The 19144-nt window shown below is 45.7% G+C and overlaps 1 protein-coding gene across 2 annotated transcripts in view; it reads left to right on the top strand.

Annotated features, from left to right (window-relative positions):
- RREB1 (ras responsive element binding protein 1) overlaps positions 1-19144 on the top strand; it is a 122239-nt gene that overhangs the window by 62372 nt on the left and 40723 nt on the right. For both annotated transcript variants that reach the window (XM_033051088.1, XM_033051097.1), the window contains exon 6: positions 505-668. In XM_033051088.1, coding sequence (XP_032906979.1) covers positions 505-668 — 164 coding nt within the window. The remainder of the gene's footprint in view (positions 1-504; positions 669-19144) is intronic.

The following is a 19144-nucleotide window of genomic DNA, read 5'->3' as shown; positions in this document are numbered from 1 at the left end:
TCTGCATGTACAATCAGAAGCAGTTTAGTTTTGTTGTTTTACTATGCAGTAAGTTTAAAATAATATCTTTAAAGGGTATTTGCTTTTAAGTGTCTGTCTTCTGCTGTGAAGTTCATAATTCCATCCTCTTTCCTTACTGGTCATACAACCCTAAACGATTGCACAGCCTAAAGGCTCCCAAGGTACCATTTGTCTGATAGGCTATTGCTGAGTCCCTCTGTATCCTCTTTTGCTGCAGACCCAGCAGAAATGCTGCACTGCACGCTGTATGAAACAGCTAGTTGTGCTGGTGCATTAAGGGGTTAAAGATGAGGGGGGAGGAGGGGGGCTGGAGTTGAGGGAGGAGGGCTGGGGAGGAGAGGTATCTACAGGGCACACCTTCATATAAGGTATTGTGCCAAGTGGCTCTTTAGAGCTGCTTAAATTGTTTATAGTTCTTGCTGATATTTTACTGGCACTTCAGAAGGGGCGTTCAATGTAAAAAAAAATCATTGCTTTCTCCAGCATAACACTGACACTGGAGGGACAGACCATTCCTGCAGCATCTGTGGAAAGTCTCTGAGCTCAGCGAGCTCCCTTGATCGCCACATGCTGGTGCACTCAGGTGAAAGGCCTTATAAATGTTCAGTATGTGGACAGTCCTTCACCACCAATGGAAACATGCACAGGTGAGTGCTGATCGTGTCCCAGGAGTTTGGAAAGGATTACAGCATAGTGGGCTATTTTGTTTCCTTGGAGAGACCAGCAAGCTGACTAAAGAGACTTGGGCAGGAAATCTGGAGTATCTGTGACCTACAAATGTGGCATAGCACACACTACAGTTACTAGGATGCTTAAGTAGTAGGAGGAAATCAGAATAGAGAAAGATCTTGTAGTTTTCTTTAAGTATTACCAAGAGTTTTTATAGGTTTTTTTCTTTTTTCTTTTTTTAAATTTTTTTTAGTAATCGTAGTAGTATGGCAAATGGATTTTTCTCAGGGGATAAAAATATATACCCAAACTATATAGGAGCTTCCAGTTTCATAGCTTCAGAGTTATAGATTCAAGTGGTTGTATTAGAACATCTAGGATTTTGTTGGTGTTATGTACTTAGGTGTCCAAATGCCATCATGAAGATGCCTCTTTGGTATATTTATCTTGTTTTTAAATACATACATCAATATTTGTTTGCCCTATAGACAACTTATTGCGCTATAGATCTGACAAATTCTCTGCAAAAATTTCCAGATGTAGTTTCTTTTGTAGGGATATAGCAATATGTACAGTTGTCAACTGGGGAATAAAATGTTAAAGCAACGGATTTTCCTTCCCCTCTCTCATCCCTTGATTCAGTATTCATTTATTTGCATGGGTTGAACATCTCAGAACTGATTAAGACTTCATGGATTCCCACATAGCTTTAGTCCCCCTATCAAAGAGATTACAACCCACAAAAAAACTGTAAGACAGGTGGAGGAAAAGAATATTGCTTACAAACAAAAGGGCAAGAGTGATGGTTACAGACTGGTTCTGTGTGGAAAGGAAGAAGTCTTGTTTCCCTGATTATTACCAGTAATTTTCCAAGCAGTGTGCTATAGGTAGAATAAAAGGGTGATTTTGATGTCAGTAGGAAAGATAACATAGTGGGAGTAATACCTGCTTGCAACGTTACCTTTTCTGTATCATTTTGCTCATGTTAAACACTTGGGTGAAAAGAGAGGGAATGCAGTTTTGTAATTCCATATTTATTTAACTTAAAATTGATTGGAATTGGGGAGAGTTGGCAAGATAGATAAAAAATGAGAAGGGAAAAACACAAAGAGATATTGGCCTTGGGCACTGAATAAATCACACGTCTGACTCATCTGACCAGAGGTGTTGTGAGCCACGTTTTCCAGGTCGGGTCATTAGTCTGTGTGACGTGGGGAAGGCAGGGCCACTGCTGAATTGCAACTGATGCTACTGTCAGCATCCAAGGGTGACTTCCAGTGGTGGAACTATGGGATGGTCAGTCCTTAGTGTCTGGGTGGCTTGCTGGAGAACTGCTTGTGTGGGTTTTTTTGGGTTTTGCTCACTGGGTAGCTCTTATGCCCTCCTAGAAGCAGGAAAGGCAGGCTTCCCCTGAAACTTGACTCCAGGCCTATGAGAGATTGATGTAGTCACCTTTGCTTATGCACGTTTCCCTGTATAGAAATTCTTAGCATACTTTTGTAGTAAATTTATAGCTAAAATGCCAGACTCAGTGACTTGCCCAAAAGAAGCAGAGATCAGAACCTTCTGATGAGAAGATAGTTTGTTTTTAATTTTTTGCTTAACAAGATGAGGCCTGAAGTTACTGGGATGGAGTGTTGTATTTAATGACCACACTAAGGACCTAAGTTCATGCAAGGAAAATCTTGATATTAAAAGGTTTTTTTGTCTGATAGGTGCCTGTTGGTTCTGTTAAGCTCTTTCTTGTGCAGGGCTGCCCTGCAGCAGCAGAGGGCTGTTCCCAAGCTTGGTATCTCTGCAATGAGTGACCCCAGACCTATGAGAAGCAAAATCCTGAGCACACTGAAATGTGCTGGTTCTGCTAAAGGAGAGTTATGGTTGGCAGACTGTGCCTTCTGGTCTTTTTCAGTGAATAACCTTTTCTTGTTGCTGTAACTGACAGTAACACTGGATCTTGTTGCTGAAGGAAGACATGAATGTGCAAGTAGGCAGATGAGGATAAATGCAAAGTGAAATCAAATTTTTTATCTGGTGCTATGACATACTCACAAGGAAGATGTTCATTTTGCCCACCAGTGCCTCCTGCTGAAACAGGTATTTCTGGTCTAAGATGAAGTAAATTTCTTTTTCAGGCACCTCAAACTTAGCTGTAGCATCATGTCCAATGGACTGTCAGTGCTATGGCTGAATGTGTCTCACATCTCATTCAAAACTGCTCTGCCTCAGGATTCCAGAGCAAGGACCTGTTTGCCAGGTCCTGCCTCGTATGTAACTCCTGCTGGCCACATCTGTGGCTGTGCCATGTCTGTTCTTCTCTTCTGTATCAGCTAGATGATACTACAAGTTCATCTTTCTCCTCTTTTGTGTGCAGTTCTTTCATCTCTCATTGTGCTGCAGTATCTTAAGTATGACAGATGTATGTCCAAACCAGCAAAAAAACCCCAAAAAATTCTCATGTGCCCCTGGTAGCCAGCGTGGTGGTATTCCTGGACCACTGCACAACAGGCGGTCAGAGAGAGGAGTTACAGGTTTAGCAGAAACTTGTGATGTGCTGCTGAAAAATCAGTGTAACTTGTGAAGGTCGTGGAGGAGCTTCCCAGGGTTTACTGCACTTACACCAAATATGCTTGGTTTGCAGGAAAGGAGCAAGGGAGAAGTTGGTCTGCTGGTATCTGAATGGGGGGGGAAAATGTGTAGGCTTATGCCATGTCCATCCTCCCTTCTCTTTTCCCCCTCTGCCATATTCTGTCTCTTATTTAGCTGTATATGCTATTTTTAAATCCAGACTTTTAAAAGACTTTTTAGGGCAAAAAGTTCAATTGAATGGTTTTGTGCAGGGAAATACTGTGCCATGGGAGTACTTACTGCAGTTTCCATCAAAGAACAAAATTTCTGATCTATCTTTCAACCTCAAAGCAGCCACATCATTAGACATTCAGCTGAGTAGAGGATGGAAGGAGACAAGTTTTGGTTGCTTTTTTGGGTTAGAAAATGCTTAACAATGTTGTTGCACTCTCAAGTGCCAGCCATCTCCGTCAAAAATATTTTTTCACCACCTTCACTTTACCAAGGGAGAAAAAAAAAACTCCAGTGCTCTTACTTGATGCTCTTCTGCATTACAGTAAAACTTCTGTGCAACAGCCAAACTTTATTTGGAGTAAGTGAGAACACTGTTTCTTGCACATCTCTTCATTGAGTTAGTGTAGCTGTGCTGGGGTGTTGCATGTACTCTTCACTTGTGAAATCGATGCTGGCCTTCCTGACTCCCACAATACATGTAACACTTCATTTGTAAATGAGTCATAGCCTCTCAAATGGAAGTCCAGTTTCTTTTTGTTGTGCTCCTTGGCTCCTCCTCAACAAGTTAAGTTGAATGGGCACAGCAGACTGGGGTGGAGGGCGAAGATTCTCTTGTGCAATACCAGTAAGAAAAAGAGGTTAAAACCTGCTTCCTTTTCTGACCAGTGTGACTCTTGGCCAGGATTTTCAACAGGGAACCTTGAGCCCAGAATATCTCAGAAAACTCTCTTACAGGCTGCCAGGTCGGGAGTGACCTGAACCTTCTGTGGGGACAGTCACATATGGAGAGAGCAAAGGTCTCTGGAGAGCACTCAATGTCCAGAGCAAAAATCTGATTTTCTCATTCTTCCTGTTGTGCTGTCAGACTGTCTGCTGCCATATCAGTGCTGCTCCTGCTGTTTGTGGAGGGTTGGTGCAAGCTGATGCAACTGGAAGACCGGTTAGTGCCTGGTATCAGCATCGTTAATCCCTCTAGAGAAGAAGACCTGGAGATGATGCTGAGTTTTTTAGAGTTTTCTTTCTGACTGGTATTGGAAAGATCAAGTCTCCTTGGAAATAGCAAGCCTTCTAGAATCAGGAGCTGGTTAGGGATTTGGGAGAATGGTTTTCTTGGGGCTTTTTAAGAATCCAGAGGAAAGAGTTAGATCACAGTAGTTTTGAGTTCAACATCCCTGTAACTGGCACTGCAAAGATCAGTACATAAGAAAGTCTGCAATTTAGGATATGCCTTATCCTCCACCTTCTTTGCTAGAGAGACAGATCCTGTGGCTTTCTCTCAGTCACAGTGAATTAAAGTTGAATACTCATATCTCCATCAGGAGCATAAACTATGTGGAGGGGAAGGGGGTTATATGAAGAGTTTCTGTAACTCTGTAAGAGCTGGATTTCCAGTGTACTGTCTCTACTCAAAAAATTGCAACTTTCCAAAGGTTTTCCATCTGTATGGTCATAGTAACTCCCTAGGGATTTTATCTGGGAATAATCCCAACTCTGAGGAGCCCTTTTGGGTCTAGACTCTGACACCAAATAGGAGGTTTCAAGTCTCTTACTTCATCTCTACCACTGCCTCTCCCCAAAATGCAGACAGAGGAGTTAGGCTGCTGCTGTGGCTGTAGTGGTGGTTTGTGAGCATTAGGAAAGGACCTTGAGGTAGAGAAAAAAATTTTACTTGACCTACTGTGTTGCATTCAAATAGAACGTGCATCAGCCTTCAGTGGAAGGGCGATGCCTCTACTTGCTCCAAAAGTGTTTCCTTTGGGGGTAGGATACTTTGCCAGCAGTTCCTCTTCCATTTCTATGACTAAGGATAGTCCGTGCCTATCACTTTAAAGTCACATTTTCCTCCCTGCCAAAGGCATGCTCTCCATGCAACTAGAAAATGTTAATGGGGTATAAATGCCAAAAGGGAGGCGAGAAATGACCTTCCTGACAGTTTCCATTGGGAAGCTATTAAAGGCTCTGTGGCAAGTCTGAAAAGAGTAAAGGAATAATACATGTGTTTCAGCCACAGCTTCCCCAGTTTGCTAAATGAAGGAGCATTGTCCATTGTTGGTTTTCTCCAGACTGTCCGTATAAGTTTGGTAATGCAAACTAAGGGAAGTGTTTCATTTGAAACTAAAATGCAGCAAGTATCTACCTTCTTTCTCTTCTTCCATTCCTTGCCCCATACGTGACAAAATTATTCAGAATGGCTTTTTATTTACATCCTGCTTAGGTACTTGTGGGCTGTTTATGTACCATCTCAGGAGCAGGTCTCGCAGTTTGGGAATTTTTTTTTTTTTTTGGCACACGTAAAACACCACATGCAACAACCGCATGCAGAAGTCTTTGAAACTCAGATTGGAAGATCTGGATCGCAGAAGCTATGCTTTGAAGCATTCTTACAAAGGGTCCTATCAAAGAAGGTATTTCTTCTTTTAATTAAGAAGGCACTTTCATTTCTCAATCTTACTTTCAGTACTAGATAGTTTTCCCAAACTTCTGATTTTAATGAGCTGTGGAAAGATAAACAGCTGTCTTTTTAATCAAGATAGGATATTATTCTGGTGTTCAAGTCTTTCTGAAACAACACCTTATGTGCGCACCTGTGTGTTGCTGAGTTTCTTGAGAAAGACAGAAAATGCACATGCTGGAGGGTAATCTGTGCCATGTTTGCTGGCACATGAAGAGTATGCACGTCTGGAAGATTGTAATGCAGAGAAAATGCATGTTGGATCCTCATAAAGGCATAGGGATTGAGATGAATACACTTCAAAGGTTTCCCTGCTCCCTTTACCAAGAGTCTGTGTGTCGTGGGCAGGCATGCACACAGGCCACCTGTGACTCTGCAAATGTCCAATAGACAGAGTGTCCTCAAGATCTGGCTGGATCCATCCTCTCCCTACATTCCACCTGTGAATTGCTCCCATATTATTTATGGCATTGGCCTGTTTCCAGTACGTTGTGTGTGCTTTGCGGGGTGCAGTGCAGTAACAATGCCCAGCCTCTAAGTACAAATAGGATCTCTGTAGTCCAGCACGTGCAGGCTGGCATTTGCTTAAGATGGGAGTTTTGGAGGCAGAGCATAGCTAAATGTGATGAAGACCCTTTCTTTCTTTCCCAGAACAGGAGAGGAACTGCCTTATTGCAACATGGTTTGCTTTCTGGTGGTCTGCAAGTGGAAATTTGGTGTAGCTTTGAAAAACTGAACGTACAAGATCTTGAAGCTAAAAGCAAGTAGCCAAGAAGCTCACCACATAGAAAATGATTGACACTTCACACATGTGAAAAGGCTGTCTCTCATTGTCTTGCACAATAGAAATGTCTCTTTGGTCATTTACTAAGGAGCTTTTATTTCAATGTAATAATTTGTAAGCAGCGCTCTTAAATATTAAGAACCAAGTTGTACTACAGGCCTTTAAATCCATTCCCTATATGTGGAGGGATGATTTAACCAGTGTCGGCATGCTAGTGAAAGATAAGCTTCAGCAAATGCAAGTGCTCTAATTCTTCAGCAGGGATAATGAACACAAAGGACTAACTTCTGCCTTCTAGTAACTGATTTATACTGCAGCTTACCACAACTGATGACTGTAGTTGTGGGAAGCAGGTGAGATGTGATAGCTGTTTTGTTCTTCCCCGCAGTTAAAAATGCTTGTTACATTTTTTGCTAGTACTTTTTGTAAATTAGGATGGGGAAACAGGTGGAGGGAAGCTTTTTGGCCTCTCCTGTCAACAGATAATATCCAGAATATGTGTTTGGTATTCTGTTGGGACCCCTATGTTTTGAAGGAGGTTAAATAAGAAAGAAAGAAAGAAAGCCTTTTCAACAACAGTACAGCAGTAAGAGAAGGGTCTGATTCTCTGTGTCTTTGATTTTAATTAGAAGTCTACAGTACTTTTGATTGTTCCAAGAAGAAACTTTTGTCTGTCTCACTGTTGCTGAGTAGATTTACTTCTGGAAAGACTATATATAAACTTTAATTCACAGGGCTCACAAATAGGGTGCTCAAAAAAATCCTCCACTAGTATCTTCAGCAGTAAAAGACTCTGGATGACCTCGTGTGCCATAGAACCTCTCTGAGCCCTCAGAGCTGAAAGGAGATGCCATGATTTCAGATGTGTTGCATGCTGCTTTTGTAGGCTTGGACAGTATCCCCCTTCAGTTATCATTAAAGAACAGCAGAGGAAGTTAACACAAAAACATGAATGCTGAGATCTGATTAGAATCAAGAGAAGCAAGGAAGTGCAGAGTTAAGATTTATATGCAGACCTTAATTAGCTCCATTGTTCTTGAGAACCTAAGTGTACACAATGAGGAACATTATACTTGCATCTCCAGAGCTGTTCAGTACTTAAACATAGGACTTCAGTGTGCTTTTTAATCCTAGATTTTCTCTGTCACCTTTAAGCAATAGCAAAGTCTGGTCTTGGGCGTTGCAAGGTTGTGGGTTCTTATGTTTTGGTTTTGTGCAAGGCAAAAAAAAGGGGACACTTCATAAGTTTAGGTTTCTGGTGTGATTTGTGTCGAGGAAAAGGTGGTCTGACGTGGCAGGGTAATGCCGCCCCCCTCACGAGCAGTAACATAAATCTCCCATATAAGAGAGTGTATTGAGTGTAGCTTAGTGCTGCTTTGTTACCTATGTCACAGTTCAAATAAGCACAAACCACTTGATAGATTAGACTCTAGTCTCAGAGCACATGGCAGTGCAAGACCTTGATCTTTCCACATAAGTACCCTTTCAGGAATATCACCTCCTCTGAAGGTCTAGTATTCTCAGGGATGTTTCCTGCCCTTCTCACCTTGAAGAGCTACAAAATAAATACAAGCCTTAACTTAGCAAGCACTAGAAAATCCAGGTGATCCTTATGAGGAGTTGAGGTGCTTTTAGTCCTGTGTCATAAACCTGACATGTGATTCTTTTGGATGTGTTAGCTCTCAAGGTTAACAAATAACATGTTGTTTTGTTCGCTTTTTGGTTGGTGGTTTGTCTTGTAGGGTGTACTTCGGTTGGCTGATTCTGTGTAGAAAATGCTGGTGGTGAGAAAGTTTGCTGAGAGAGTTTGTATGTTAAGGTACAGTAGTTTCACGAATACAAGCCGCACGGATTATAAGCCGCACCCCCGGTGCCTCGACAATGTTGCTGTCTTTGTCAATAGATAAGCCGCACCCCGAATATTAGCCGCACTTTCGTTCGTCGCGAGAATCCGTGCGCAGCTTTCACAAATTGGCCAATTAGTAACAGGATCGCGGCATAGCGGGCTTTACTGGCTCGGGGCGGGGCCAGGCAGGCTCGGCCCGCTCATGGTTGCCGACGGGGCCGGGTGGCCCAGCTCAGCGCCACGGCTCGGCGGGGCTGGCCGGCTGGTGCTGCCGCCGCCGCCGGGCTCGCTGGCCCCCCTCTCCCGTCAGCACCGCCCCGCTGCCGCTTTCGCTCGCCCCGCTGCCGCTTTCGCTCGCCCTGCGCCGCGCCTCGCGAGCGCCGCGCCCGCCCCCCGGCGCTTTCGCTCGCGGCGGCGCTTTCGCTCGCGGCGACGGCGCTTCGCTCGCTCGCGGCGGCGGCGCTTCGCTCGCGAGCGGCGGCGGCGTTTTCGCTCGCGAGCGGCGGCGGCGCTGCGCTCGCGAGCGGCGGCGGCGCTGCGCTCGGTCGCCGCGGCGGCGCTTCGCTCGCGAGCGGCGGCGGCGCTGCGCTCGGTCGCCGCGGCGGCGCTTCGCTCGGTCGCCGCGGCGGCGCTTCGCTCGCGAGCGGCGGCGGCGCTTCGCTCGCGAGCGGCGGCGGCGCTGCGCTCGGTCGCCGCGGCGGCGCTTCGCTCGCGAGCGGCGGCGGCGCTGCGCTCGGTCGCCGCGGGCGGCGCTTCGGTCGCTCGCCGCGGCGGCGCTTCGCTCGCGAGCGGCGGCGCTTCGCTCGCGAGCGGCGGCGGCGCTGCGCTCGGTCGCCGCGGCGGCGCTTCGCTCGCTCGCCGCGGCGGCGCTTCGCTCGCGAGCGGCGGCGGCGCTTCGCTCGCGAGCGGCGGCGGCGCTGCGCTCGGTCGCCGCGGCGGCGCTTCGCTCGCTCGCCCGCGGCGGCGCTTCGCTCGCTCGCCGCGGCGGCGCTTCGCTCGCGAGCGGCGGCGGCGCTTCGCTCGCCGCGGCGCTTCCCGCGAGCGGCGGCGGCGCTGCGCTCGGTCGCCGCGGCGGCGGCGCTTCGCTCGCGAGCGGCGGCGGCGCTGCGCTCGGGTCGCCGCGGCGGCGCTGCGCTCGGTCGCCGCGGCGGCGCTTCGCTCGCTCGCCGCGGCGGCGCTTCGCTCGCCGCGGCGCTTCCGCGAGCGGCGGCGGCGCTTCGCTCGCGAGCGGCGGCGCTTCGCGAGCGGCGGCGGCGCTTCGCGAGCGCCGCTTTCGCTCGCCCCGCCGGCAGGGCTGCCGCCGCCGCCACCAGGCTCGCCGGCCGCCCCCTCCCGTCTGCACCGCCGCCGCGTTTCCTCGCCCTGGCCGGCACTGCAGGCCCCCGCACCGCCGGGCTCCCCCACGCTGCTGGCCCCGATTATGCTGGGCTTCCCCCGCTGCCAGGCAGCCCCACCCGCCGGCCTTCCTGCTTCTGCCATGCTCCCCTGCACTGCTAGCCCCAGTTCTCCCGGGCTCCCCCGCCCTGCTGGCTCAGGCTCTGCCGCCCGCCCCCCACACTGCTGGCCCCGCCTCTGCCAGGCTTTCCCACCTCTGCCGGGGCCGGCCGGGCTCCAGTTTGGCTTGGGGCTGCCGCGGGCTCTCACTTCCGTGTTGGCAGCTTTTAGAATTTTGTTAATAGATTAGCCGCCCCGGAATATTAGCCGCACTTCCGGGTTTCCACCAAAATTTTGGTCAAATTGGTGCGGCTTGTATTCGTGAAATTACTGTAATCTTTGTTCAGCCTGTTGTGCATGCACATCAGAAATACTTGCATCACTTTTCTTACGAACATGTATTCCCTGTCCTCCTATCCTCTGAAAATATTCCTGGGCAAAGTACCCACGAGAATGAGGAAAAAGTCTATCACAAACTGCTTTGTGGTTGCTGTCATTCCACCTTTAATGTGTGTCTTCCAGCTTTATATTTTTTCCCCCCAGTATCCAACCTGCTCAACCTGTTCTAGTTCAGCATGCTGGAACCAGCAAACAGCAGAACGTACCTCCTCTCAGGGTCAGCAAGTTTTTTCCTCTTTCTTTCCTTCTCTCTTAAAAATAGGCTATTCCATAACAGTAGATTGACAGCACTGGGGGAAGCTTCTGTAGCTGTTTAAAAAAAAAAAAAAAGCAAGGGGAATCTTGTAATTTGGACTTAGCCAGATCCTTTCACTCAGACTGTTGAACCATGATGCTCCTATGCATGATGTACACAGTTTAGGAAAAGACACGGTCTTTAAAGTAGTAGTGCCATTATACAGCTCCTAAATAGCACACAATATGCAAATCCTGCTTTCTGTTTCTTGAGGGTATCTATAGATATGTCGAGTTCTTCAGGCTGGTCCCAGCTGAAGTTTGCTAAACACTCTCAGTGATTTCTTTTGTAAATCCTCAGAGTCAGCTTTCCAGTGCTGACTCATGTGGAAAGATATCTTGCAACAGAGAAGGCGTTCAACTTCTGTGTGGCTCATTTTTTACACCAAGACACTTCAATGGTAGCTTTTCTGACAGTTTCAGACTGAGGGGAGAGAGAATAAGGTGACAATTGTTCATGGACTGAATGAATTCCACTTGAGGGCTAAAGTTCCCAAACTCCTGTAAAGCAGCACAGGTCATGCGGGAACTTTTGTTTCCAGTTTGACTAAACAGACATGTAACAAGATGTGAAACTTCTTCTTAGTGCTTCTCTGCACAGCAAGGGAATGCTGTAAGGAAGGAGGACCACATGTTCAGGAACAGGAGAGGAAATGGGCTGAGCACGTGAAACCTCTTTTGCTAGGATGCCATCCTCAGCGCTGGGAAGTTTGCAGTCTGTGTGTGTGCAGTGATAACCTTTTACTTCCTTGCCCCTTGAGATACTTGGTGGCTGCTGATACCGGGGTAACATGGAGACCCTGCTTTTAAGGAAGATGTGCTTCTCTTATCTCACTCAGCTTCCTTGCGTGCGTGCATCTGTCTGTGTGTGTGTGTGAGTGTCAGGGAGAGATACTCAGCTCCATCTGCACAGCCTCCCCAGCGCTGCTGTGGCCATCTGTTTTTTCCTTCTTGAGCTGTGTGACGCAGCAAGTTGTTCTGTGCTGTGCCGTCAGGATTGCTCAACACTGGGGTGTGAGAGGGAACCAACAGCAAGAGGGCTTTGCCTGGTTCTGGGAAGTAGCTGGGGCTTATGTTTGCTTGGTTAAGAAAGGGGAGTGGTTCTGGAGGGGAGGCAGGACATACCTAGGACTTCTTCGACTGTGTTTGCTCTTCAGGATAAATCTTTTCCCTGTTGTGATATACTTTCTCTAATTTTCTCTTTCTTTCTCTCTCCTTTTCCCTCCGTTACTAAAATCTAAAATGGCCACAATTATCCTTACCTTCTAAGAACACTTGTTTTCTTTAAACATAAAGTTTCCTGAAGAGTCAGCATTGAAGTAACTGAATAAGGTTATATAGTATGGTAGCTAAAGGACATGGCTGAAAACAACAAATCTCCAAAATGATTGAAGGAAACAGTTCAGAATGGCCCAGGCCAGATTTTGGTACACATTAAAAAATATTACTTCTGCTTAATTTTACTGTTGTTAATATACTTTTTTTTTCCAAGCTTAAGGAAGTATGGTGACCTGAGAAGGGTCTTGTTTAAAAAAGGAGAATCTTGTCCCATGTAGAAGTTTCTTACAGTTTGGAAGTCTTGCAGTATTGGGCATGGTTAATTTAGATTTGCTCTGAACATAATGTAAACTGTGTGCAACAGCTTGGTGAAGTGGTACTGGGAAGCTCACACTACATTTCCTCCTCTTTTGCCCTCTCTTACACCAGGTTTGATGCAAACTGCTTTCTTCTGCAGTCTTTTGGCAAGCTTTGCTTTGAAGGCATGGTTTGAATCACTTCCCTGTCACAGCATCATCAGGCAAATATTTGTCTTTTTTTCCTTTGAGGTGTTCTGACAACGTTGCTGTTAGGGAATAGGAGTAACTTTGAGCCAAGCTGGGAATGCAGTTGTATCAATTTCAGCCTGTTTGAACTTGCTGAGTCTGTGCAAGTAGTTGCTGAAATGTGAATACAGCATAATTATTCAGAAGTGGTACTCCCCCCCTCCCCCCCCCCCCCCCCCCCCCCCCCCCCCCGTTGGATTTGTAGATCATTATCTTTCCTCTTACTCATGCTTACAACCTGCCTTTATTCACAGCAAAGCAAAATTTTTCTCTAGGATAAAAATATAGAATGCTCCATGTGCATGTGTGTGTATCATATATCCTTAGGTATCACGTATTGGCAACTGCGTGGCACTGGTTACTTTGGCAGACTGTCCTGGTAGCACTGAAAAGAGATTTGAAATCTGTCATTTGAATTTAATCACCGGTGGCTTTTTCAGCCTTAGCACACCCAGCCAGTCTTGGTGGATCTGAATAATGGCACTGCTGTCATCCCAGTGATGCTGTCTGCTGGGAGAATCTCACTGCGCCGGGAGGCAGGCGGTGCGGCAGCCGCTCTGAGCTGGGGAAGATGCTGAGGGTGTGTCTGTGGCATCCGGGGGATGCCGAGGGGGCAGCTACTCCCACGTGCCACCACAGGCTGCTGTGTGGGGAGGCTCCCCAGGGCCACCTTAGCCTTGGTAGACAGCACGAACAAGCGTTGGAGACTCAATGAGGACCATGAGGTGTGCCACCAGGATGGCAGTGCCTGCTGCCATGGAGAGGGATCGCTGGGGGATCTCCTGCTGGACCTGCTGGCAGACATGTGGCTGAAGTGAGTCAGGGCATCCCAATCCCTTCCTAGGACCTGTTCTCCCCCACCGCACCCTTTCCCTGCATCCACTGCAATGACTTTCCTACCAGCTTAGCCATAGAGATCTCCCGCTGCTCAGCTTCGTTTGGTGTGTCCCATGCTGGGGTTCACACTGGTTACCACTAGAGTATATGGGGGTGCTTGGAATTTGTTTTGGGATTGCTTTGCCGTTATAAGAGGGAGTTTCCCATGTGATTGGGATTTTGGTATTTGTCTTGTGACTCGCTGCAAAGTGTGTGTGCGTGTCTGAGGGCTTTTTGGGCCATTTTTGGGTTTTTTTGAGGATACAAGTATTAAGCCAAAAAGAGAAGACAAACAGAAACTTGTCCTAGTACAGATCATGTCTGATTTGCAAAATTACCTGCATCTTTTTGGTTCCTGGCAAGGACTGAGTGGATTGCTCTCTTAAGTGGGTGATGTTGGTAATTAACACTGGAAATACATTGTCAATACAGATTCTCTATGTGTTTTAACAAACAAACAACTGACTAAACTCGTTAGCCCAAGGGCATAATGTTACTGCACTTTTGACTTAAGTTTCAGTCATATTCACAAGACTCTTAAAGAGGGACTTAGCAGCAGGGTATTAAACGATTGTTCCTAAAATACTGCTGCTTCACTTTCTCTTTGTTTAGGATTTGCTTCCTGTATGCATGAAATGGCAGGAGCTTTGAAGAGAAGTTCCCTGTGTTTTCCTACATTTCCAGACAACTTGGGCTAAAATAACATTTTTAAAAAGAATGAAAAACAGTGACAAAGATAATGTGACATATAAATATCTGAAAGGAGTGTAATTTTAAAGGCTGTCTTTATGAGACATTTTCCATTTCATGAGGCCTGAAGTAAATCATGGTCTAAAATTCAACCTGTCTTGGATGCATCCTGCACTCCTGTTCTGATAGCATGACACTAAGTCGAAGCTTTAACAAAGCAGACTAATTTTTTTTCTAAACAGAGATGTTTGGTCATGTTCTGAAGGATAGACTTTTTTTTTTAAGTATTGAAAAGAGGTTTTATGATTCTTTGGAGTTTGTTTACTGTTATTTGGGAGGAGCAATGGAAGTGAAAGATCTTGAGACACAAAACAGTGAAAGACATAAAGCAGTTGAATCAGCTAAATTGTATTGACCACCTCAGTCCTTCCCAGACTAGCTTGGGAACTTGAGTAATTCTTTTTGTTGTAAGGGGAAAAACAAGCTGTATTGTAAATAAGGTGAAGGATGGAAAGCACTGATTTTTATTCTTTGTCTTTGATTTTAATGATTGGATGTGTGGCTTCCTTGTCTTCAGATAAGCATCAGATATATGTGGATTTTCCACTTGGTTTTGATACCAAACTGTCTAGAAATCACGAGGGAGATGAGGAATAATCATGTGCAATACAGTAGAGTATAGGGTACATCTAGTGGTAAAGTGGAGAAACTTATAATAATATGTGGGATATTAAACCAGAACCTGAACTTGATACTGTCAGATGATCTCTCTGGACTGATAATGCCCGGATTCATTGGCCTCCCCACCGCGTTTCCACAGACGTGAGGGAGGAGGAGGTGTTTATACATACACTGGATTCTGTGCTCAAGAATTAATCTTGATTTAGATGCTGGGACTTTCCCAACCAGGCCTCAGTGAAATTGCTTGCTGCTCCCCCTCTGGACATGCTGCTCCTTCTAATCAGACCTACCTGGCATAAACCTGTCTTGACTGGAAGCCAACAGTGCTTGTGCTGCCATAGTTCTAAGGGAGAGGCTTAACCCTGAACCCTGCCCAGGGGCTGCAAATGCACCCTTTTGTTCCATACCTTCCTTTAGGCTGGGCCTCCAAGCCAGACAGGCCTTTTTGCTTTGGGACCTGAAGTACATCAGGAGGCATGGAAACTGAAGGTGCAGCTGCAGTGTACTTTTTTCTCCCCAGAATTAAGAGGCGAGGGATTCCCACGCATTCTGAGAGATGATTTCTATCCAAGAGCCAAGGTGGTGCTGATCAGGTTATCTGCATGCAAAGCAGAAGCTCCTGGTTTTGTTCATAATTCAGTGGGACCCAGAGCTGGGAGCAGCTGCATCTTGTTTTTGCCTCCTTCAGGATGCTTTGGCTGCTCGTTCTAGCCTTGAGCCAGCCAGTCAAAACCTGCCCACGTTCTGGTTTTGGCATTGAAGCTGTAGGCTGCCCTGTTTTGAGACCTCCAGAAAGCTTATACAATCAATATGCAAATCCCCTTGGCATTAAGAAAATTCATCAGCCCTTTTTAGAGATGTGGTAAAGACTGGGATGTGACCAGCAGGAGCTGCATGTCACTTCAGCAGAACACATGCTCCCCTACCCTCCCCATGAGTCACCTCTGGTAGACACTGTTCCAACACCATCCACAAGAGAAAAAGGAAAAAGGTACTTGAGTTCTGCATTTGCCTATTACTACAGAAGGCTCTTCTTCAATGTAAAGTAGTAAAATACTCACTTGCTGCTGTTCTGGTGGAATACTCATCCTCCTGAAATCATGCTCTGCATTATGGTGTGGGGCTAGAAACTTTTCTGCCCATTTGTCTTAAAAAAGATTTAAAAAAAAAAAAAAAAAAGGAAAGAAACCAGGGGAATTCTTGAATTCTTGTGCAGTATTATCTTAGTCATCCTGCTCATGTGACCATGAGAGGGGAGAGGAAAGTTGTGCCAGAAGAGGGGAAGCGGAAGGTGGTACTCGGGGGGAGGATGGAATGAAAGGCAGTCAAGCACTTGGAAAAATGTGATTTTGTTGGAGGGCTGACTGGCACACAGTCCTAGCACAGTTGGATCCTCTTGGCTCACCTGTGAAATTCTTTGTGTGAGGGGGAGGGAAGAGATTATGAGGAGAACTTTTTCTCATACAACTGTGCTGCAAAAAGCATATATAGCAAGGTATCTCTTTTTTTTTGATAGCAGCTCTTAAACATTGAGAGTTTAGTTCAGATGTGGACCAGGCCATGTTTGGAAAAGACTTAGTTTCCTCTTTTCATTTTATATTTATTTTTTGCAAATTTTTCTGGTTCTTTCTCTGGTCTAATTTTAAATAAAGTTCCACCACTTTCTTTGAGAGGTTAATCAAGGCTAGCTAGCAATTAGTGCAAATGAGTCATCGCTAATATTAAACTCAAGTTTTTATCTCCTTCTTGTCATCCTGTCTGTCATGGTTGGATTTTAGTGTTCCACCCTCAGCACTGTCCCAAGTGTATGTGTACTTGCATGCATGTTGGGGAGACTATGAGGTGCAGATTTCAGGGCTCTGTACCTTCCTGAACTTGTCTCCTGTACTTCAGTTGCTCTGTAGAATGGCTCAGAGCCACAATTCATTTATCTAATTTAGAAAAAGAAATCCCAAGTTTCATCCACTGTGATTCTGGTCGTCTTCTGAGCTGCAGTAGTGGTCACTTTAAAGCTGCTGGCACATGTTACTGTAACTTGCATCTGCAACTGAATATGAGCATTTCTGTACATGTCCTTACTTTGCCTTTCTTTTTTTTTTTTTTTTTGAACTACATTCACACTTAAAGTGTTGAGTGTTTATCTTTATTTTTTGGAACTGATGAATGTCATATCATTTTTCTTTATCGCTGTAAGATGCTGAAAGCCAGCCTGACTTATGAGCCTGTCTTTTACATTCTAAGTATGCCAGTTTTGTCAGGCCAAAATATGTTGTTATAGTCACAAAGGGAAAATAACTTCTAAACACAACTTTGTTCCTGTTCTTCTTGTATCTTGGCAGGCTAAACAGTGAGGTTGAACATTTTCAGTGTTACATGTAAGATCTAATCAAGGCAAACTCTTCCAAAGGAGTAAGGCAACACAAATACTTCCCCCCCCCCCCTTAATTATGGTTAGGAAACTTTTCAAGTAGAAGAAGCCTCAGTGAAGGGAGTGTTTAAAAGAGGTTATGGATGTGGATGTGACTTGGCATCTGCTGAAGTTCAACCCATGTTGGGTGATAAATGTTGTCTGGAGGCAGAATGACATCCATGTTGCAAAGTAAAAGAGAGAGATGAAGATTGTGTCTATCCTTTGTACTTCTTGGCTTTATCTTCCCGCTTATCTTGGGCTGTAGCTCTAGTAATCTTTTTCCTCTTCACCCTTAACTTCATGCAGTGAAACTTGCTTAACCTGCCAAAGGAACAACCTGCTGGCTGTAATGTGGGCAGGTTGCAACTCTCCTTGAGAACTCTGGAACCTGCTGCTTTGGTTTTGGAATTTTCCTTTTTTTCCTTAATGATCACATGCATAGAGCTATCACAGCAGCTGTGATGTTTGACCTACACAGTAAAAGTCAAAGGTGCAGTCAGGGTGTCTTCCTGTTTATAGCTCAATAGCTTAGGCTGCTTCCTTTCAAATATGCAAAACTAAAACATGAAGGGATCACCACATTCCTTGCTGTGGTATGGATTCTGCTGTGGCTTTTAGGACATGGCAAAAGCATACACGTTGCAGGAATGAGAACTGCAAGCAGTTGGGGCAGCCAGTGACTGACACCAGACATAGCAAAGCTCCCATCACTGTGGTGCTGTACCCGTGTTAGCAGGCCCTGCCTTACTGGCATACTTCACACTGCAAGCACAGCTGAACTGCTTTTGGAACTTGCAGGAGCCAGTGCATACATTAGATCATGCCAGGCAGAAGTGCTAGGCTGGGCTGACACTAACCTGGAGCTCCCAAGGGTTTTTTCTGTCGGTGTGCTGTGGATGTGCCGTCACACCCCTCTCAAGTAGGAGCCAGCTCCATCAAAACTGGCAGAGTTCAACAGGTGGACAAACAGCAGGAGGAAAGAACTTAGCCCTAAGGAAGCTGTTTTGCATAGGTAGCTGCTAAACAAGAGTTGTGCATACTTGTTAATGGTTGGAAAGAGACTTTAAAAGAAAATGGGAAGGTCCCATGCTCAATGCATAGCAGTTTTTTTGTTGTTTGTTTGTTTTGTGGATGAATGTGATTTAGCTTCACTGATTTTGCTCTTTAGCTGTCTGAAAAGTAACTGGAAAGTAGAGTTAGCTGTGCTTCAGCCAAGCTGCCAGAGGGTTAAGCAGTCAGGCTATGAGTGCCTGGGGTGCAGGGACAGACAGGCACAGCAATAGCCTCTGTCCTTACTTTCAAGAGATCATTGAAACGGGAAAGCAGTCTTTACCAAAAAGAAATAATAAAAATATAGACAAAAAATCCACCTTCCAGGTTTTGCTTTTTTACTTTTTATTCCAAGATGCTTTTTGAATTTAATCTTCTATCATTGTGGACAGGAACCCCTAGAACAAATAACTAGTTTCTTCTGTGAATACAGACAACTGCAGCTCATGCTGTTGTTTTATTACCCATGAAAGAAGCTCTAGCTAGCATGAGAAGTGAAATCAGTGTCATAGGGGAAAAAAAACCAAAAAATCAAGATTAAAGAAAACGAGGCAGTAGAGTATCTAAGAGATGCCTTTCTGCAGATTTTGTGTGACGAGGTGGCACTGGATTAATGTGGATAAATCAGTTGCTTTGGTACTTGTGGTGCCAGAGCTACCAGAGGGCCAAGTCAGGGGAGTGCACAGCACTCTGTATGCTGTGTCAGCACTCTGGGTTTTCTCTGGCTTCTGTCAAACCTGGAGAGAGCCAAATGCTCAGACCTTCAATGTTCCTTCTTCTCCCAAATGGGTGATCAGCAGGGAAAGAGATCCAACAATTTCAGTAACATTTCCATGATTGTGTCTCCTATCTGCTGGGCACATCTGCACATAGGTGTGACTGACAGGTGTCACCAGTGTCCATCCACCATTCATGA

Source organism: Catharus ustulatus, chromosome 1, assembly GCF_009819885.2.
Source record: "Catharus ustulatus isolate bCatUst1 chromosome 1, bCatUst1.pri.v2, whole genome shotgun sequence".
Lineage (NCBI taxonomy): Eukaryota > Metazoa > Chordata > Aves > Passeriformes > Turdidae > Catharus > Catharus ustulatus.
The sequence above is the reverse complement of the archived record's forward strand: the minus strand, read 5'-3'. Positions and strand labels throughout refer to the sequence as shown.